At 51.7% G+C, this 21,664-nt stretch overlaps 1 protein-coding gene across 4 annotated transcripts in view; it reads left to right on the top strand.

Moving 5' to 3' along the window:
- The window catches only part of Cdh23 (cadherin related 23), a 331,360-nt gene that overhangs the window by 55,637 nt on the left and 254,059 nt on the right, over positions 1–21,664 (top strand). For all 4 annotated transcript variants that reach the window (XM_038342224.1, XM_038342222.1, XM_038342223.1 and 1 more), the window contains exons 3-5: positions 11,084–11,226; positions 11,504–11,551; positions 11,680–11,772. In XM_038342224.1, the coding sequence (XP_038198152.1) occupies positions 11,084–11,226; positions 11,504–11,551; positions 11,680–11,772 (284 nt within the window). The remainder of the gene's footprint in view (positions 1–11,083; positions 11,227–11,503; positions 11,552–11,679; positions 11,773–21,664) is intronic.

Below are 21,664 nucleotides of genomic sequence, written 5' to 3'. Positions count from 1 at the left end.
GCTAAAGGGCAAAGGTCAAGGAAGCCATGCAGTAAGGTATACATTTCTGAGAACCAAATTGCCTCCAAGAAACAATTGAGCCTTTGGCCCATGAGACTGGTAGTCCAGGGGTTCTTAGAGTCATAGTCCGGGACCAGCACCCTTTGTTTTGCCTGGGAGTTTGTTAGAGATGCATCTAGAAGCTCTGCAAAGACCACTGCTCTAAACACACACTCCTAGTGTCTCCGAGGCTCCCTGTACTTGGAAGGTTTTTGTGTTACCCTGAGGGAGTCACCCAGGGGTTAATGCACCAAACCGTTGGCAGGTGGGGCCTGGGCTGCCCCCTTGCAAACACTCCCCCAAGTGATGCTAAAATGGAATCAGGTCAAGAGTTACTATGTTAAAGCCAGGTGGTTTGGAAAAGTTTGGACACAATCAGGAGCACAGATTAAACACACATATACATTTTTGCCATTCCTGTGGATTGGATTGGTCTGGGTGCCTCACTGTGGCTAGAGACCCACCTACAAGAATGAAGATGTAGAGACAGCTGAGAGGCTGGCCTCCCTGTGGGACAAATGGAAACACCATGTAAGGCTGTGCCCCCCTCCCAGCACAACTCCCCAGTGGAAGTGCTTCCCCTGATTCCTCTAGCACCCAGTCTTTGCCCCTACCATGACTCTACCCTCAGAGCTATGGGACATACACAGGCATTATTTGACTCCAGGTGGTTTTGATATGCCAGTGAGTCTGGAACCAACTGCTGCCTGATAGGCTGGTCTTCATAAACTTAGTTTGACCTGGTGCTTGGAGGGTGGGGCTCCAGAATCTACCTAGCCCCGAGCACCCTCTCTGGTGGCCACACTTCAGGGTATCAGTGAGGGTTCCATGGCCGCAGCCTCGATCCTAGGTGTGAGGACTGTGAGTGGGAACTCTGTCCTGAGCTCCTGCTGGCCCACCATCAGCAGGGTGGCCTCTGAGCAGGAAGGAGCCAGCTTGAACCTGCCACCCGTGTTTAGACTATCTTTGCCAGCCTTTAACGGGCCCCGCAGTGCTCTGTTTATTTTAATGATAATGTCAAGTTCAATTTGCCGTCATTTTTCCACATTTCCTTTTGTAAAGTTAATTGAACAGTTCAATGAATTGAAAAGTTTCAGGAGAAGGGGAAAAATAGCCCGCTCTTATCATTGTTATTAAATCTGGTAACTACTGCTTGGCTCTCTGGCCTTAAGAAAGGACTCCATTCCCTGCTCTCCCATCCCCTGTACACATTCCCGAGGGCCTTGGAACTGCAAGGACTTGAGAAGGTCGGACAGAACATTCTAGCATTCCTTTCTTCATGGTCATCTTATGCTCTACCTGCTCCTTCCAGACAAGATAAAGAGATAAGCCAGTCTCCCTGTTCCCTGGGCATGACAGCCAGGTGATGCACCTCTGAAATAGGGGAGGGTCACCCGTGGGGTCTGTCTCCCAATGTCAAGCACCCATGTTGACATGGCATGAGATGTGATCAACCAGCCAGTAGGGTAGACATGTTAACTGACTATGACTATATTGTGGGATACAAAAAGTACATGGGAGCCTGAGGACCAATGTGAGTGTCAGTGTGCTTGTCGCTGAGCCGCCCAGCCCTGTTTCCTTTGTGACTTCGTTGGGCCCATCAAGAATTGGAATGTGTGGCAGGTGTCAACAGCCCCTACTGAAGTCAGGTGTTCAATCAAAGCCTCTTCCTTATCAAACTATGAGGCAGTCCACCTTGTGCTCTTCCACCCTGGGGCTGCTGTGGGCAGACGACTCTCAACTCTGTGCTTCGTTTCTGTCCTCCCCAAGGACCAGTATGATCCCCCCCCCCCCACCTTTAGGTCTCTCTTGGTGTTAGTGAAGGAGGAACCGCTCAGTGGCTGAGTGGGAACCAGACCGTCTGAATGGAATCAATCCCCCTCTGGCTCTGTCTTAATGCAGGGAATCCTGGAGGCAGCCCGGCTCCCAAAGCATCTACTGGGCCTTTTGTCCCTAGTCCAAGCCCTCACGCCCCTGAAGCTAGGTCACTTTGCCTCCCTGAACCTTGGTTTTCTTGACAGCAGCAGAGCAGGTGTGACCCTTCTATGTAGGGCTAGCATCAGAAGTGCGTGCCTCTTGAGCACGAAGCCTGGTGTGAGCATGCCTTCTTCCCATAGGCAGCAAGTGCGGCTCTCCTTCCTTACTGGTGTGGGCAGTTTCAGGAGAGCTGCTTCTGGGAGTGGAGGTGGCCGGAGGCCTCTAGACACGGGGCTGGTTCCTCTACCGGAGGTGAGGATTTCTGCTGGGGACTGCAGGGTGGGCCTTCCAGGGTAAGCTGGGCAGCTTTAGCTTAGCAAGGAGGGAGGTCTGGTCTCAGGCCCCTCTATGGTCCTCCAGCTTCCCAGGTGGGCAGAGATAGGGTTTAACAAAAAGCCCTGAGGTCAAACCAAGTTCAGAATTCCAGAGGTGAGCAGAGGGGAAGCCTGACTGTGGCAGAGAGGGGAGGGAAAGCTGAGACAAATGAAGTGAAGGTACTTAATAGGCTGTCTGATCCCGGAGGGAGACAAATGAGACCACAAGCTACAAGGCCAGCTGGCTCTGAGGGGTGTCCCGACCCAGGAGGTGGGGAGCAGCAGCTGTGACTCTAGCAGAGACCAAGGCCAGTGAGGGAGCTGGCTGGGTTCCTTTCTCTCTCTCTCTCTCTCTCTCTCTCTCTCTCTCTCTCTCTCTCTCTCTCGTGTGTGTGTGTGTGTGTGTGTGTGTGTGTGTGTGTGTGTTTGTATAGGGTGAGTGGGTGGGAGCTTCAGAGCAGCTCTTTTGGCCACTAGTGACACAGGGGTGACATAAATATTCTCAGAAGGCCCTCATTATAACCATGGTCCTGGAATTGCGCCTGCTTAGGCTCAGCTGCCATGGTTCAGATTAACTTCCCAGTTTGCTCTTCCATCGGCAAGGTAAGAGGGGGTCTATGGCTTCTGCTTTCACCATAATCGATTTCTGAGGTGACCTCTATACTCCTCTCTTGACTCTGCCCTTTCTAACTGCCCTGAGCCTGGTAGAAGCAGATCACTAAGAGCCTTGGTCCCTGGATGGTGAGAGACAGTGGAGAGCTGATGTAAAGTCACTGCAGGTCACAGATCGCAAGAGATTGGCTTTCCTATGTCTTCTAAGGTTGATTAGAGTGACTGCATGGAGCCCAGTGTTGTGAAGGATTCTGCAGTTGACTGTAGTGGGTGGTGGTTGATTAGTAATGTCTGCATGGGAAAGGATTGGGTCTGGCTAGCTGGCTGGGCTACAGTAATAGACGGAGGAGTTCTGGGTGATAGAAGGAACTTTGCTAACCTGTCCTAGAGCACTGGTCTCTACATCCAAAGGCAATGGCCTATTTCTTGTTGCACGGAGCTGAGAGTAATGGATCTGGGAGCACAGAACCAGAGAAGCTGATGGCAGAGAAGACAGCTTGGGGTAGATAGAGACTGTGTGAGATCTCAGAGGTATATCGTGGGACATGTGGGCCACAGTGTGCTCAAGAAAGCTGGCAGTAGCCTGGCAAGCTGACCCACAGTTCAGTGGAAATGTGATTGGCTAAGGGGGCTGGAGTGTGTGTGTGTGGGGGGGTTGTACCTGGCTTGGGAAAGCATTGAACATGACAAGAAAACTTAAGTTTGAATGCTGTAGGGACAATCACAGATGGCTTCTGGCCAGTGCTTCAATAAGGCAGAGGGCATTCATAACCCGTGTTCATTCTACAGCCCCTGCCCCAACTTTGGGAATGTGCATGAATTTCAGTCTTCTCCTAGATAAAAACCTAAAGGCTTGCAGCTTGCCACTGACTTGAGTTTCTGCCCCTCCCCTCACCAGGCAGGCAGAGATCTGCAGCCCTTCCCTTCCGTGCAGATAACAACAATAACAGTAATAACAGTCATCTGGGCCGTCAGCAGGGACCCAGCAGGGACTCGGGAAGCTGTGATTGTCCGCCCCTTGCCTGGGAGGCAGATGCAACTGGCTGCAGAGGGGCTGAGGCCACAGTAGAGGACATGTCCCCAGCTCTGTACTTCCCAACAGCCCCTAGCTGCCTGCTTAGGGAATCCCTACCTCTTAGACATGGTAGACTGTCCCAGGGCAGGACGCTTGAGTGACAGGAGAGATTGCACTGCCCTTAAGAGAGAATCCAAGGCCAGTGTGTAGGAGGCTAGCCTCTCAGCTGTGTGGACATCAGTTCCAGCATCCCAGGAAAGTACTGCTGATTAGGGCTTTGTTGGGTGTGATTCATCTTGTGCTCTCCTGCCCGTTAGTGTAGTAATTGGGATCTGACTGTCCTCACTCTCTTCTCACCATGGCTTGAAGGTCCAGGCCAGAGGAGGGGATCCTCTCACTCTCCTCACCTCTCCTGAACATGGTGGGACATGTTCAAGATTCTGCTGAGTGACTTGGGAATCCAGTAGCTTATTGGGCCTAGGGAATGGGACAGCCAGACTGCTGCTCCCCTGGAGCTGACAGGCATGCCCTTGAGATTGTCAGCCAACAAGGCCAATGAGCACACAGAGATGGGAAACTGTGAGAACAGAGAGACTTGGCACCCTTTGGGGTGGATATACTGGGTGACAAAGTATTTGAGCAAAGCCCTGTGAGCTCAACAGATGCTGAAAGGTGATCATTGAGCCTGGGCATGGGTGACATCAGGTGGTGGTGCTCCCAGGTGGAGCACTGCCATGATCTTGGCTCACTCAAGAGCAGTCGAAAGTAATGGGGACAGAGAGCACGACCCTTTGGTATCTTGGGGAAGATCTACTAGAACTGCAGGATAATTTGATTCTTTATTTACCTTTAAAATCTTGTGAGCTGGGGAGATGGCTCAGTGGCTTGCTGAATAAACATAAGGGCCTGAGTTTGGGGCCCCAGACCCCCTTGCCAGGTAGGCATGGTGGCCTTCTTGTAATTGTAGCCTTAGAAGGCAGAGACTGCATTCCCCAGCAAAGCGAGACTAGTCATATCTGAGAACTGAGGATTTGATTGGCGGACTCTGAGAACCGAGGGTTTGATTGACGGACTCCATCACAGTGAATAAGGTGGAAGAGGGATGGAGAATGATTCCTGATACCAACCATAGGCTTCCAACATACATGGCATACATGTGCACCTGTGTCCACATATGTCCTCACACATGCAGACGTGCATAAACACACCCATGAAAATAGGAGAAAAATGTAAATTTAAAGTATGCACAGCGTATAATTTATCGCCTTGTCAGTGTGAAGACTGCAGTTTGGTAGACTGTGTATGCAGCCCTCATCTTGAAGCTTGCACTTCTGTGCCTATAAAACAGTGAGTCCCCCTCCTCTGCCCTTCCCAGCCTCTGAACATTGACATTCTGTTTCGTGAGGTGCTTGGGAGAACTAGGATTGTGTATTATTTGTCATTGTGTGACTAGCTTATTTCGTTTAGCACAACATCTCAAGGTTCATCCATGCTGGAGCAAGTGTCAGCATCTCCTTCCTTCTCAGAACCCGATGATCCATTGGCTGCCTAGGCTGTGTTTTGCTTAGCCATCCATCCATGGCTCTTTGGGCTGTTCCACCTCTTGACCATCATGACAACTGCCATGGATATGGGTTTGCCGTGAAGTCTTTAAAGCCCTTCCACCCTGAGGTTAGGCAGAACCCCAGTCTGGCTCAGCACAGGGTGGAGATGGCTGGCTCAGTAGGATGCTAGGCCAAATGCAGAGACTCCCCTGGCTGCACTGATTGAGCTAGGAGGCCTGAGTCTGAGCCATTAAATCATGCCAGGCCTGGAGCGGTCCCCCTCTGCATCTAAAGCGGGAGCCATAAACCAGGCTGACTTACCGGCAGCATTCAGAGTTCCGTTGTTTATAGCCAGCGTCTGCTCTGATTGGTAGATTCCTGTACTGCACCCATTGTTAAATATTTGAATATGGGCCTGCAATAAACCACACCGGGACTTCTACACCTGACTGCATATCAGTCTCCTAAAGAGGAGAGGGTGGGGGCACTGTCTAGGGGGTTGTGACTTTAGCACCTCACTAGCCAGCTGGGCCAGCAGGGTCTGGCAGTAGCAAGCACCCCCCCCCCATAACTCAGACACACAGTCTTTGAGGTTGGTTTTTTCCCCCCAGAAATAGATCTTGTGATGAGTACTTAAAGGCAAGTGGATGGCTAGGGAGGAGCTCCCAGGAGCCTTAGGAAAGGGGTGAGAATCTGAGGAAGGGACGATGGAATTTCTGCTGCTGTAATAGATTACCAGAGGCTGGCTAGCTTATAAAGAAGGACGGGGCAGTTAGCTTGCTCTTCTGAAGGCTAGAAGTTCAGGAGCTTGGTACCCACATACGGTGAGGGTTTTCACCTCAGAGGTGTGCCGCTGAGAGCCAAGAGAACTGGGGCCAACAGAACTGGGATGCATGTCCACCACCTCTCATCCTTTTTTTAAAGTTTAATTTATTTATTATGTATACAGCGTTCTGCCTGCATGAGTGCCTACCTGACAGAAGAGGGCACCAGAGCTCATTACAGATGGTAGTGAGCCATCATGTGGTTGCTGGGAATTGAACTCAGGATCTCTGGAAGAGCAGCCAGTGCTCTTAACCTCTAAGCCATATCTCCAGCCCCACCACCTCTCCTCTTTATCCATCATTTCCTATAGCCAGCCACTGAGTCCCAAGACCAGGGGTATAAGTTCCCTGGTCCTTCTGGCCTGTGAACAGCATGGGCTGACCCTGGTGGAAATCATGGAATCTGACCACTGGAGGCTAGACTGGTGTGTGTGTGTGTGTGTGTGTGTGTGTGTGTGTGTGTGTGTGTGTGGCACTGAGGGAGACACAACACCATTGTAGCTGTTGTGGACATCTCCCCAGCCCCTTTCACACCATCACCAGAACCCTCCATGCCGGTGAATCCCTGGACACTGTACCACAAACAAGAACTCCAGCTTCATCCACTGCTGGTGGGAAAATAGAAAAGTGCAGGCACTGTACAAAACCACTTGATGATCCCTCAGTACATTAAACGTAGAATGTCTCTACAGCCAAGCAAACCTACTCCTAAACATGTAAAAAAAAAAAAACAATTTAAAATGAGAATCTGAAAAGTATCTAATATATAGATGTCCATAGCTGCAGTATTCACAGCCCTAAGTGGGAAATAACCGGAACCTCTGTGGACCGCAGAACATATGAATGGGATGTGTGAGAGCCACATGAGAAGATAACCAGCCATCCAAAGGAGCAGAACTCTGGCACAGGTACTGCTTGGACCAGCCTTACAGGTGATGCTAAGCAAGAGTCACGCACAGGGTCATAGACTGTGGTTCTGTTGACACGAACGTCCAGGGCAGACAAGTCCTAGAGATGAAAGTGGATGTGCAGAAGCCAGAGACAACGAAGTGGCTTTGTGATGGTACAGTTTCCTTCACGGATGCTGGAAGATGGTTGCCCAGCACTGTGGATGCCCCAGAAGGTACCAGATTGCACACTTAGAAGATGCTGAATTTTGTGAGGTAGTTACCTTGCTCATGGATAGAAGAGACAGGGTTTCATGTAGCACAGATCCACCTTGTAGCCAGGGATGACCTTGACCTCCCAATCTGCCTCTGTCCACCTCCCAGGTGCAGGGTTGCAGGCCTGCATCACCGCACTTAGTTTGTGCTGTGCCAGGGATGGACCCACGCCTTGTGCATATAGACAAGCAAGCGTTCTGTCAGCTGATCTGCATCCTGAGCCCACCAGATAATTTTTGCTTTAAATCACACCAAGCATTCTGCATCCAAGATGCTATCATTTTAAGGTGGGGACCAAACCCTGTGGGACCTGTGCACTGCAGGGTCTCACATCCAGGGATGGTTATACTACAAGGGGTGATCCCGGGGCCCTGGGCTGGAGCTGAGTCCCACAGACAGACCTGATTTCTGGAGGGACGGTCTGGCCAGAGATTGCTGGTGGGACGGCTGACTTGCTTTTCAGAGGAGCCAGCTCTGGCCACTTGTGCAGAGCAGCCTAGAACACTGGGTGGGGGAGGAGGTGCCCAGCTGGAAAACTGTAGGGTGTCTTGTCTTAAATATAATATTAAATCAGCACCTTTAATTAGTACGCTTAGAAAAGGCCACTAGCAATTACCTGGGACACCAAGAAGGCGTGAGCTGGAAAGAGCCCGTGAGGAAGCCACAAAAGACCATTTTGAGCAGCACATAATTGAGGAGAAAATGGATAAAAGTCCAGGAAATTACAGGGTGGGTGACAGCAGCTGATGGTCCCATCCCTATCCTGCCCAGCGCCTCCCTCCCTGGGAGGACCTGAGTGTCAGGCCTGGGAAAGCCATTTGGGATATCAGGTTCAGTCACACGACCTTGGCTGCAGGGCTGATGTGGTCTTCCCACAATCCCCTTGGCCAGCCAGAGTGTATCCTCACTGAGCCTTCCACCTGGGTCAGGATGGGGCTGGCAGGTGAGGCCTATTTTCTGAGGACTACAGGCTGTACACCTTTATATTGTGGCGGGCCAGGGCACATGATGGGGGCTCTTGTCTCCAGTGGGAATGGTCCAAGACCTGAAAAGCAGCTCTTTGTTTCCCAAATCTGACAACAGAAAGGTGATGTATGTATGCATGTATCTATCTATCTATATCTATGTATCTATCTACCTACCTACATTGTATAGAGAGATATATAGATATGATGTATGTATATTTATGGAAACCAGGAGTCTTGGCTGGAGATGTGTGCACAGTTTTAGAGTATTTATTTTTAGAGTGCATTGTATGGTCCACTCAGCTCTCAATTGACCCTCGTCATTTGGATATCAGGTCTTTGGGAAGTTGAGGTTGACTTACCTGTGACTTTCACACACTCCACCCTTCTGACAGGCAAAAAAGGCATCGAGGTTGGCATGTAGGCTTTCAGAGACGGGGTCACATGCTTCGTAACACTCACTGTCTAACTGGGTGTTTGCTTCCTGCGTCTGGCTTCTTCCTCTGTAAGATGGGAAAGCTGACGCCAAGCTATTCTGACTTTGCTCTATGCCTCTCTCATCTCTCAATGCCCTTCTTGCCTCTCACCTTCATTGCCGCACATGCCTCCTGCCCCTGCCTTTTGACATGGGAGAGGTTATGTTCCTTCCCTGAATCTCAGTGTCCTCATCTATAAAATGGGTACAATAATTACCACCAGACAAAATTATGGAAGGACTGAATGAGTAAATTTAAGTGCATGGATCCCCCCCCCCCCAAAAAAAACCTTCTATTTGGGGATCCTGGTTAGGGCCTGGCAGCAACATTTCTGTGGAATTCTTGCTCACCGTGGAAGAACAGAATCTCTAGGTTGGCCTATGGGGTGCAGCTCTGCCGTCTGCTAACCATGAGGCTGTGGGAAATAATGACATCACTGGCTATTGCCTCAAAAGCTCTGAGGCAGACACTATGGCGCACGGAGCTCCTTGCCTGCCTTTGTTCCGGGTTTGCAAGCATTGGTGGTCACTGTTGACTTAGAGCTGCTCTTCCTCCTGAAGAAACTCCTGAGTCACAGACACACAGCCCGCCCGCCTCCCTCCCTCCGTCCTTCCCTCCCTCCCTCCCTCCCTTCCTCCCTCCGTCCTTCCCTCCCTCCCTCCCTCCCTTCCTTCTTTCCTTCCTTCTTCCCTCCCTCCCTCCCTCCCTCCTTTCCTTCCTTTCTTCCTTCCTTCCTTCTTTCCTTCCTCCCTCCCTCCCCTCCTTCCCTCCCTCTCTCCCTCCCTCCCTCCCTCTCTCCCTCCCTTCCTCCCTCCCTTTCTTCCTTTTTTCTTTCTTTCCTTCCTTCCTTCCTTCCTTCCTTCCTTCCTTCCTCCCTCCCTCCCTCCCTCCCTCCCTTCCTCCCTCCCTTCCTTTCTTCCTTCTTTCTTTCTTTCCTTCCTCTCTTTCTTTCTTCCTTCCTTCCTTCCTTCCTTCCTTCCTTCCTTCCTTCCTTCCTTCTTTCCTTTCTCCCTCCCTCCCTCCCTCCCTCCCTCCCTCCCTCCCTCCCTCCCTCCCTCCCTTCCTTCCTTTCCCTCCCTTTGCTCTTTGAGGCTGTTGGTTAAATACGAATGCCGTTATTTGGGGAACGGACAGTGCCTGTTCCATTTTTCAGGTTCAGCTGAACCCTTTTAAAAGAAGGGAGTTGCCCAAGCCAAGGCTCTGAGGTGCTAGATCTTCCTTACAGAGGTCTCCACCCTCACCCCCAGCTCCTAGGGACTTGAGGGCCTCCTGGGGCTAAGGTGACCAGCTATCCCAGCCACCCTGGAGCTTTGAGGACTTCACACTTGTGCCAGAATCCAGCACTTGGGAGGCAGAAGCAGGTGGATCTCTGTGAGTTTGAGGCCAGCCTGATCTACAAAATGAGTTCCAGGACAGGCTCCAAAGCTACAGAGAAACCCTGTCTCGAAAAACAAACAAACAAAAGATGCTTCTATTCGCAGAAGTTGGAAACCCAACTCAACAGAAGTAGGAATAAAACAAGCAGGGAAGGGTGTGGTCATCAGTGCCTATAGCTGAGACATCCAGAGGACTGAGCCAGTATGAGCCCTGCGGGAATGATCATCACCATGTCTATAAGCTCTGCTAGCTTTCTTGGCAGCCTTGCCCTCAGATGGGCTTCTCTCATAGGTGCCAAACTGACCCAGTCAATAACCCAATGGAATGAGAGCACAAGCCCTGGAATTGGCTTTGGTTGGCTAGTTTGAGTCACATACTAGCCAATCATCATAATGGGAGAGAGGGGACCCTTTGATTGGCTAGGGCTGACTTATGCACACAACTTGGGACATAAGAATTGAAATATTGGAGGTCTGCTCGTATCTGAACCCACCCGGGAGAGGTCTCGGTGTTACAGTTGTAAAGGTCACAGCTGTCCGTTTCACACCCTGTGTTACAACTGTGTGCACCCTGCGACAGGTGGGCCAGGACAGAAGTGGAGAGCGTGGGTTGCAGTCCAATGATGCTTAGGTGGTTGGGGATGACTGTTGGCCTCTGGAAGACTTGGAAGCTTATGAGATGGCCGTGCCCTGAAGGCTGCTCTGTCATCTGAGCAAGATGGGAAGAAGCGAGCCTGACCTCTGAACTGTCCTCCCCTCTCATGTTCAACCGCTCCAGGTTCTTCTGTGACCCAGTTGCTGGCCCGAGACATGGACAATGACCCTTTGGTGTTTGGTGTGTCTGGGGAGGAGGCCTCTCGCTTCTTTGCAGTGGAACCTGACACTGGTGTGGTGTGGCTCCGGCAGCCTCTGGACAGAGAGGTATGGCACATGACTCCATAGTCTCGGTCCTTTCCTGGAGGAGCGGGGGCAGACAGTGGAAGAAGGTGGCACAGCATCTTTGGGGTGGAGTCTTCTTCCAAGGTCCTATCCTACCTCTGCTGGGACCATTTGTCTTAGCGGTAGCTCTCTTCCAGGGTTGTCTTGGACCTGGCTGGAGTGGGTTGGATGAGGGTTCTCAGACTCAGGAGAAGCATTGGATGAGCAAGAAGAAAGTTGACCATGAGGTCATCTATAACCCTGTTCTCTCTTCTTTTAGACTAAGTCTGAGTTCACAGTGGAGTTCTCCGTGAGTGATCACCAAGGGGTGAGTGTCCCTCGAGACCCGATAGCCCTATGAGGGCTGATCCTGGACTTATGTGGGTCCCTGGGCTGCGTGGGTGCGAAGAGGCCCGAGGGGAGGGACAGTATTGAGCCCAGCACATCTCTCCCCAGGTGATCACACGGAAGGTGAATATCCAAGTTGGAGATGTGAATGACAACGCCCCCACGTTCCACAACCAGCCCTACAGTGTGCGCATCCCCGAGGTAAGGACTGTCTAGGTCATGTGTGGGAAACTGGGATGATGGTGCCTGGGACCACAGCTGTTCTCCAGTCCAGCTGGGTGGCAGGTATAGTGATCTCTGAGTACAAGTAGATGCTTTGCCCCTGGCTCACGCTCTAGCCCGGATTCCACTTGGGACCAATGAGAGCTACCCATCCTGTGGTTGAAAGAATGACTAGGCCAGCGAGTAGAGCCCCAGGCCTGCCCTGGCAGATCTCACCCCCATCTGGGGTTGGTAATGGAACAGGAACTGGGAGAAGCAAGTATTAATGCCTTCTTCCTTCCATCTGCAGCCTGCTGTGGGACAAGGCATACAGGCAGTCCTTACCCCAGAACTACTTGCTTTGGCCAGAATCAGGTCCCCTTCGGGACTGGGAAATTTGCATGTCCCTAGCTGTGTGGTCTGGCCTGCCTTTCCCGGGAGCTTCTGTTCTGTGTACTCTGACTGTGTTTGCATGAGTGCATGCGTGTAAAATCAAGCCATCGCTGGTAATTGAGAAGTACAAATTATTGCATTACAAACGGTTCGTTAATAAGCTGGCTCCCGACGGTACCAGGGCTCTCTTCGCTTGTTGTCCCTCACCACAGTGGCTGGCCATTAGCTGGGAGAAGACCCTGGCTGAGACTGGTAGAGAGCTTTTAACTGAGTGTCCCCTAAGCCTGCCCTCAGGGCTCTAGCTGGGGCAGGAGCTGGGGTAAAAATTATGGGAGATATAGTCCTCTGGACAAGCAGGCTGGCATCAGACACTTGAATCCTAACTCCTTCGTGCCATCGGTCACTGGGAAACAAAAAGAGGCAAGAGTATTCCCTAGGCTTAAGTGGGAGAGGGACTTGCCCAACATCACAGCTGTAACTTTGACCCTAACTTCTGAGGCACCTAAGACTCCTAAATGGTGAAGGGATCTTCTCTCACAAGCCAGAGGTTCTGGCCCTCAGCACTCAATGGTGAGCCAAGGGTCCTAACACTTGTGCCAGTTGGAGGCTAGGAGGGCAGCTGTAAAACTGGGACTGTCCAGTGGTTCCCAGGACAGGATGGCAGGAGAGAGGGTCCACATTCATCAGCATGGGGGCACAGTACCCTGACGTGCCTGAGGACAGCGGCTTGGCTTCTGGCTCTCGCTCACTTGGAAATGCCCCTAATTCAATTAAGGGGCTCTGCGTGCCAGCCTGCACTCCAAGCCTGGACTCGGAAGCCAAGGGCATGGCTCGGAGTTAATGAGCCTTGTGCCCATTGCTCAGCTGCCATCCTGGCAGGCCCGGCTGTCCTCTGTCCTCCCTGGAGAGGGAATGGGAGGCAACAGCAGTGATAAGAGGACAAGAAGTCCTGTCCCTCCTTCCCAGCCCTTGGTCTGCAGGCCAGCTCTTTCCTCTCTCATCCTGTAGAAATGCAACCTGCAGGATACATCCCTACTGGAAACCCCACCCCTGGGGTCCTCCAAGCCTCTTGGCTTCCACTGTTGTTCATTTAATTAGCAAAGATTGTCCAGTATGGCATGGTTCTGTGTAGCTCGTTCTCAGGCCCGAGAAGCTACAGAAAGAGTGTCAGGGCTCATGGCAAATAGCCCCAGGACACACCCCTGCCCATGCCTTGTCTTTAACCCCTCTGGGCCTAGTCTTCCCTGTCACCTAAGAATGAAGAAGGGTGATAGATACCTGTTGAGGAGGGCTGCTCCAGAGAGCCCACAGTGCTGGAGGAAGGCCTGTCCAATTCATTTGCTTGTGAGTAGACACCTATGGCCACTCTGTGGCCTGTTACTTGATGCTGGCTTTGGGGCTGCTCAGTGTGTCCAGGGCATATGGTATCAGCTAGATGGAGGCCCAGTCATCTTGGCATGGCCCAGCCTGGGCCTGGTGTGGTCACCTGAGCTGGAACTGAGCTACTTGGCTCAAACCCCAGCTGGGGCACCAGCACAGGCACTGGCCCCTGGCCTGGAATGGAGACCATAGTTCTCTGCATGCATTAAAGGTATCCTGGATGTACCATGGTCCGTTGGAGAGGCAAGCTCAATGGAAGAGGCCCTTGAATGGGAGCAGGGTGAAACTGAAGACCGTGGTGATGGGGTGAAGGGAGGAGTAGGCAAACCACAGACCCTGCTGGGCGGGAGTGCCTAGTAACTTCCAGAGTGTCTGGGACTTCCCAGGGCTTCCTGGAGGAGGTGACAGCAGTCAGAGGAAGGACAGTGGAGGCAAGGGACCTAGTCTCTGGTCCTTGTCATGCAAACTGACTTTATATATACCATGGCCTATGTACTGACTTGGTGTGTGTGGAGTGGGGAGGGGGATACAGCTGCCCAGCTAGGGGACTGACCAGTACATTTCCTATTAAGAATCTAAGGGTAGAGCCTAGCAGGTGATGCTCTTTACTTTCCAGGAGTCCCTTGTGCTTGAGGGATGGTGGAAAAATTCCTAGACTGCTTCCATCTATCTACACAGGTCCTCTATGAGCATTTAAGTCCCTGTACCAAATTCCTTACCTTCCTAAAGGCAATGTCCCTAAACCTGGGCTTTGATGATTAACTAGTCTGTGGGGCCAGGATAGTGTGATGCTGACACACTGTCACTCCCCTGCCTTCCCAAGGATGTACTAGCTCCCATGCATGTAGGCTTGCAAGGAGATGCAGGAGAGCCATGTACCTCCAGACACCCAGCACCGTGGTTTAGAACTGTGATGAACCAGGGGGTCCTCAAGTGCCCCAGCAGAGTATCTTGGGTGACTATTCAGAGGTTTCTCCCCATCCCGTGTTTCTGCCTCAGTAGATCAAGGAGAGCTGGTCTAGGGATCTGATTTTGTATATGTATGGGTCCCTGGGCCTAGCCACGCTTAGGCAAGACAGTGACCCATTGCTGAGCTCTGTCCATCCTTTTAAATTTTTATTTTGGATATGGTCTTATGAAGGTCTTGCCGAGGCTGGCCTCAAACACATTACAGGCCTGTGCCACCACATGGGGGGAGGCCAGAAATCTGCAGGATGGTGACAGTGAGCCCTGCTAGGTTTGGAGAACTTTACAGGCTGACCATGAGGGTTTCTGAAAGATGCTGAGAGCAGTTGCCTGGTATGAAAACCTTCAGCAGTCCATGATGCCCATGGGGACCTCAATCCCTGAGGTCAGAAATAGTGGGGTGGGAGACACTTAAGCCAGGGCTCACTCCCCAAGTCTGCGTAGCCCTATGCCTGGTGGCCCTAAGGGTTCAGCCTCTCTGCCAGGAGAAAGCAGACAGGTGTGTGTTTGTGTTTGTGCTGTCTTCCCTTCTGCCCACCCTCCTCCCCTCGCTAAGCGGCTCTCTGTGTAATTATCCATTTTATCAGGGCAAAAGGCCCCGCAATTCACTTGTCGAAGCTCTAACGAGGGAGCGCGGATGCTTTCAAGTCCGTAAAGAAAGGGGAAATCCGGCTAGAATTGGCAACTTAATTCACCAAGCCAGCCTCGACAGACCTCATTAAGCCCCCGTGTATTCATTTCAGCCTAATGGCTGTCACGCTGACTGCTGTTTGATTTGCTGTAATAGACTTTTATGGCCTGCCAATTTGCTCAAACGTGTTTTCCTGTGTCTGTACCCAGCGGCACTGCTCCACTACCTCGGCGAGGGGCCTGGCTCGCCTTGCTGACCTTCACCACTGCCTAGCCTGTTCCTCTCTGGAGGCCAGTTCTCAGTCCTTCAGGGTGCCAGGGGAGGTGACCCTGATGCCTGGGTATTATTTGGGCAGGAGGGTAGGTGTGAGATTAGAAGTCCAGAAGGGTTGGTGGCTTCCGGGACAAGCCGTCGAGGGTTCCCTGGAGTCTCAGGGACACGGTGTCCTTGATGTTCACACAAGTGGAGCTTCCTCAGCTGGACAGCTCTGGCTTTTATCCATCTGGTCACAACACACCTTCTACCTCACGCGGCTGAATCCTCCTGTCCACCCGAGGACTGCTTCAGCGCGTTTAGTCTGCCCTCCTGTCTTTCTCTATTCCCACACTTACCTTGCTAACTCATTAAAGTCCAACTCAGCCTTCAAAGCACAGGTTGGATCTGTGCAGCCTGATCTTCAGTCTGCTTTTTTCTGTGAAGATGGAAGACATTTATTGAACAGATCCTGGGTGGGACCCTTTGATGGATTGGGCATGGGAGGGGGGACCTTGGATGACTTGGACATGCAGGGGGTGGGGAGTAGATGTCCCCACTGTCCAATTATGCTGATTTCAATGAGTGACTTGCTCTCTTCATTCATATTCATTCTCATCCATCCATGCACCCCCTTTGTCTCTGTCTGTCTGTCTGTCTGTCTGATTAAAGGGGCTTTGCACATGTGCAAAGTGCCCTAATGCTGACACACAGCCAGACCCCTTTCCCTTTGATTTTGAAATAGTCTCACCAAGTGACCCAGGCCGGCCTTGACCACACTATCCCCTGCCTCAGGTTCCCAAAGAGCTAGAATTACAGGCCTGCCCCCTCAGGCCCAGCTTGGACCTCTGTCATCTTCTCTAGAAGATGAATGACAATGCTTGTCACCAATAGGATTGTTAGACTTGTGTTAATGTAGGTAAGAGACGTTCTTAGCCTAATGCTGCTGAATAGGTTGAGATCTACATTCTCAGGGGAAGCCATTTTCTAAAGGGAGAGACCAGTGCGCTTGCTCTTGACTGTGCCTCCTGTTGTTAAATGTTATGGCTTCTTTGTGTGTGCAGCCCAAAGGAAGCATGAGAGCTGTATGTGCTGGGTCCTAGTAGGATGCATAGGAGTTCCTTAGGGTAGGCAACTAATACCATGCATTTCCTGGAATCCTTTGCTATCTTTTTTATGTACTGGAATTTCCAAAAGAAGGCAAATTCTAAACTAGACTGGAGGCCCTGCCGAGACAAGATGGTAGCTGCAGGCTAGGAGCGTAGGCCCCTTACAAGTCCCCAAGATACCTCAAAGAGACAGATAGAGACAAAGCCAGGCTGAAGGTAGGTTCCCTAGGCTTAGGTCTCTGTGGCACTTGGATCCCACAGAGATATTTGTCAGCTGTGGCTTCAGGTGACCCGTTGTGAAGTGAAGAGGCCAGGGAAGAGGTAAAAGAGATCCAGGAGCTCAAGGAGGGCCCTTACCAAGAGCAGCCTGGGGTCCTACTGGGGGACCTGTTCTTGTCACTTAATAAGTACAGAGGACCATTACTCATTGCCTGGACCTTGTATGTAGATGGGACAGAGGGGCGGCCTTCAGCTAATGAAAGCTGCCTTGGTTGATTTTCTATTGCTGTGCTGAGACACCATGACCAAGGCAACTCATGATGATATTGGACTCACCTTCTGAAACCGTAAGCCTCTACTAAATGCTTTCTTCTATACGTTGTCTTAGTCATGGTGTCTTAGCACAGCAATAGAACAGTAACTGAGGCAGTTAAGTGAGTCCCGTGGTCATCATGGCAGGGAGCAAGGCAGTAGGCAGGCAGGCATGGTGCTAGAGTAGGTGAGAGCTCTCATCCTGACCCCCCAGTAGGAGGCAGAAAGGACTAGCTGGGAATGGCATGGGCTTTTGAAACCTTAAAGCCTGTGCCCAATGACACACCTCCTCCAACAAGGCCACACCTCCCAGCTCTTCCCAAACAGTTCCACCAACTGGGAACCGAGCGTTCAAATAGAAGAGCCTCTAGGGGGCATTCGTAGTCAAACCACCACACTAGGAACACGCTGCCACTTCCAGAATGGTCATTCTCGCTGTTCCCATTCTAGATGTGCAGCTGAGGACAGAAAGGCTCAGAACGGGCCTTAGCTAAGAAAAGGACCTTAAGAGGAGCCAGATTTGGTCTTCTCTTGCAGCAGCCGCTTCTATTCCATGTACAGAATGGAAACACTTTCATTCTTGTTGCAGCCCAATGAAATGGCGGTGGGCATGCAGAGTGCCTCGGCATGGGCACCAGGTTGAACGTGTGTCTGGTACATGGCTGTGGTTCTGACCTTTACCATCTGTATATCTGTCTCTACCGGTAGAGCAAGGATGAGGCTTGGTCATCTAGGCCTGCTGAGCACCAGTGCAGGGCCTGACATATATACATGGTGCCCAGCGAATGTCTCGTTGTGGGTGACCCTCGCAATGGGCAGGGCTGTGCCACCGCTCTGTCTGGTAGCACTCATGAAGATGAAAGGAGAGTTTATGTAGGGGCTTTGCCAGTCAGAGGGTCTTCCCAAGGTGGAGGCTCCTCTATGGAGCTCATATAGATGTGAGTAGCAGTCATGGCACTGTCCTGGGATGGGATCCTATTCATACCCTACTCCTCATTTCTTCCTGCGTTTCAAAATCGTTGAGTTCCAAGCTGGCAGTCTCTGGTGCCTGCCAGTCCCTGGAGCATGTGGAGAGCTGTGAGGTGGTGACTATATGAGCCCAGGGCACGCGAGGAGCCAAGAAGGCCAACTTCTTAGTACCCCAGTGTACCTTCAGCGTGCAAGTTAGTGGTGAATGATTTATGAACTGCATCCTCAGGTTGCAGGAGAAGTGGGGGTAGGGATCCTCGCGGCACGTGTTGCCATACCCTCTAAGGTGTCAGCTTTACTCACGATAGTGTCGTCTCCCCCACGCCAGGGGAGGCAGCCCCATGACAGGCTGTATTAATTTATATGTCGGGGCCACAGTGCCTGCAGCCTCCTCTGCATCTGTAGCCAGTGGCCTATTGATCTGGAGGAAAGAGAACGATAAATCATCTTGGCCTGGGACTCGGCTGGCCACAGTGGGGCAGCTGGCTCCCCAAGACGGCAGCCTGCGATATCTCAATGCCCCAAGGCTCTCCCCCACCCTCTAACTCGTGGCTTTCGTCTCCTCCCTCTGTCAGCACAGTGACAGATCCCTGGGACTCCCTGCTCTCAACAGACATGCATGCCACAGCCCGTGGCAGCCAAGACGGCAAGCAGTGGGTTAGCAGGAGACTTGCCCCTTGTGTATCCAGCTACCACCAGTTCCGAGGAGGTGTGTACGTGCGTGCGTGCGTGCGTGCGTGCGTGTGTGTGTGTGTGTGTGTGTGTGAGAGAGAGAGAGGGGGGGGGGGGGGGAAGGGGGAGAGAGGGAGTGAAATCGATCATTTAAATACTCCCATCTAGGTCTTGGGAGACGGAAGGCTCTGTGAGTAAGGCACTTGGCCGCGCAAACTTGAATACCTGAATTTGAATCCCTAGATCCCATGTAAACCTGGGCATAGTAGAATGTACCTGTAACCCAGCACTCCTACAGTGGGATGGGAGGCAGAGACAGGACCGGCTAGACTGTCTCAAGGTAGAAGATAAGGACTGACACCTGAGGGTATCCCCCAACCTTCGTACATGTGCCAGGGCTTGTGAACTCACACATGCGCACAAATGTGTACACGCACCACGATGCATCTTTCTCTGGGAACTCTCGCTATCCTTTCATCCTCACGGCAGCCCTGGGTAAGAGAAGACTTGAGTTTCACATTAATAGACCGTGGAAACTGAGGCCAAGATGAATCTGCCTGCTGACTTCTCTCCAAGTCCCCAAGTGAAATCACTGCTACAATACCACTGTCTATAGCACTGTCCTTCTCCTGTGCACATATGCAGTCTGCCTCACCCTTTCCAGCAGCAACCCACTCCTGCAAGGACTTTCAGCACCACCCACTCACAGCATCCTTGTGTGTGCTTGCCTGGTGCCTGCTTGTGATTGGTTGCAGTCTGCTGGGATGGGATCCTGATTCAACCAGACTAGGGGAAGGGGCCAAGAACACTACTGTGCCTTGTGTCTTGGTTTACCCCGCACACGTCAAATTGTCTTCATACTTAATGCACAGATCAATGGGGTCTTGTGGCAGGTTCACCCAGAGCCTGCTGCCAGGTCTGTGCAATGGTGCTCAGCCCCACTGTGTCCTCCTGCAGCTTGGGGACCCAGCAATAACCCTTGTGATGCCGCTTGGGCTTGTGGGCTAGTAGATACCTAGAGGCTGCGGCTGTTCCAGCTGTCAGGTAGCAGTGCAGGTGAGAAGTAGGTGACCGTCTCCCCCACGGGCTTGCCTCCATCCTGTCTTAGCCAACTCGTCCTGCTTAGCTACCAGGAAGGACAACAGTGGGCCCCAGAACTGAGCCCAGGGAGCTGGACCCAGCCATACACTCAGAGGTTCCTTGCTCTACCTTCTGTACAGGGAAATGAAGTTGAGGACCCTGATCCCCCAAGACCCATGCACTTGTTTATGTGGGATGTGGCCAGGTTCATAGACACCCTTTCTGTACCCTCTGCATAAGGAAAGAGAGCACCACATGATGCAGGGAGCCAGATAGCATTAAAATTACTATTTGGTTTTAAAGACAGTAACGTTCTGATCAGTTTCTTGGTCAGTTCTATCTGGGAGTCTTTGGGCTCATAGAAGGGTCTGGCAGTGGCTGCAAGACCCATTCCATTACCATGAAGCAGGGACTTGGTAGAGCCAAGAGCAGCCAGCTCGCAGGCACCAGGGCTGCTCGGGTACGTGCCAGGACATCTTTTACTGCTTCTCACCCGTTCAGTACTGACCTTTGATACGGAAGGAGAGGATGGCTGCAGTCTGATGCCCTGTTCCCAGAGTCCAGCTGTTGTCTCGTGGCTCCCTGACCCTTTAATGGTCTCCTCCCCCTCTCCACGAGATCTCCTACCTTGCCTTCTCCTGCAGTGGAAGACCTGGGTGGGGCTGGCTTAGGAAATCCTGGGTCCCAGGAGTCTACAACCAAGAGCAGATATGGCTTTCTGCATCGGGAGGACCTGTGTCTGACTGTGACACACAGCTTGGGTCCCTGCTGGGTGCTCTGTGATAGAGCCACACATACAAGTTCTTACTCCACACTGGGTGGTCTTATCACCACGCAGAGTCTCAGCGTCTTCATCTGTAAAGCTGGTCAGCATGGAGTTATAAAAAGTTCAGTGGAGGCACAAGGGTGGCCCTTGACTGTAACTCTGATTGTGAAAGTACCAGAACTCAGGAGGTTTCCTGGAAATGGAGAAAATGCTCCAGGCAGGCTCCATTGCTTTAGACTGGTCAGTAGATATCAGGGATGAATGACAACCCCCCTCCCCATGCACACCATGATAAGTGTGTACCTATCCCCTTTAAATAATAGTACATTTTTAAAGCATTAAAGCTCATAAAACACCCAAGCCTCCTAGATAGCTCAGCGATTCAAAATACTTGCTTTGAGATTGGTTCCCAGCACCTTCATCAGGCAGCTCACAACCAAACACCCATCATGCCAGTTCTAGGGGATCTGACACCCTCCTCTGATCTCTTCAGGCACCTGCACACACATGACACATGTTCACATGGACACATATACATAAATAAACATAAAGTCTTATCAATGTGAAATGGCATGCACAAAAAGACATGGCAGGGGCAAAACGGCCCTGGCTATGGAGAAGTAACTAGAATATGCTCTTTTCCTATAGACTCCTGTCCCTCTGGGTGACACCCGTCCACACATTCTGTAGGTGGTCGGTATTTCTACACAGGGTCAAAGTCTTGTTCAAGGCCACTTGGTCAGGGACAAAGTTCTGAGGACCCAAGATAGTCAAAGAAGAGTCTCTGGGAAGCAACTTAGAGAACCTGTGTCCTGAAGCCTGTTCCCTGCCAGAGGCAGGCTCTGTGTCCCCAGGAAGAGGAGGCAGTGATACCCCCCAGATGCCAGAGTCGGGGCCTGGGACAGCATGGAGGTGCACAGTCTGCTGGTAAACCTCCAGGAGCCACATTCTATCTGTCCCCTAGGGTATGGGACTTAATCTCAGCCCTTGGCTTCCACTTATCCTAACAAGTATTGTCAAAACAGTGCAGGGACAGGCCCACAGCCCCCGTGACATTGAGCCCCACAGCACAATGGGCTGTTTTGATGGTTTTGCCAGTCGCCTGACCCTCCTTGTTTCCTACCAGGAGGGGACAGCACTCTC

This window comes from Arvicola amphibius, chromosome 9 (assembly GCF_903992535.2).
Source record: "Arvicola amphibius chromosome 9, mArvAmp1.2, whole genome shotgun sequence".
NCBI classification, from domain to species: domain Eukaryota; kingdom Metazoa; phylum Chordata; class Mammalia; order Rodentia; family Cricetidae; genus Arvicola; species Arvicola amphibius.
Note: the sequence above shows the minus strand (reverse complement) of the source record. Positions and strands in the feature narration are given on the sequence as shown.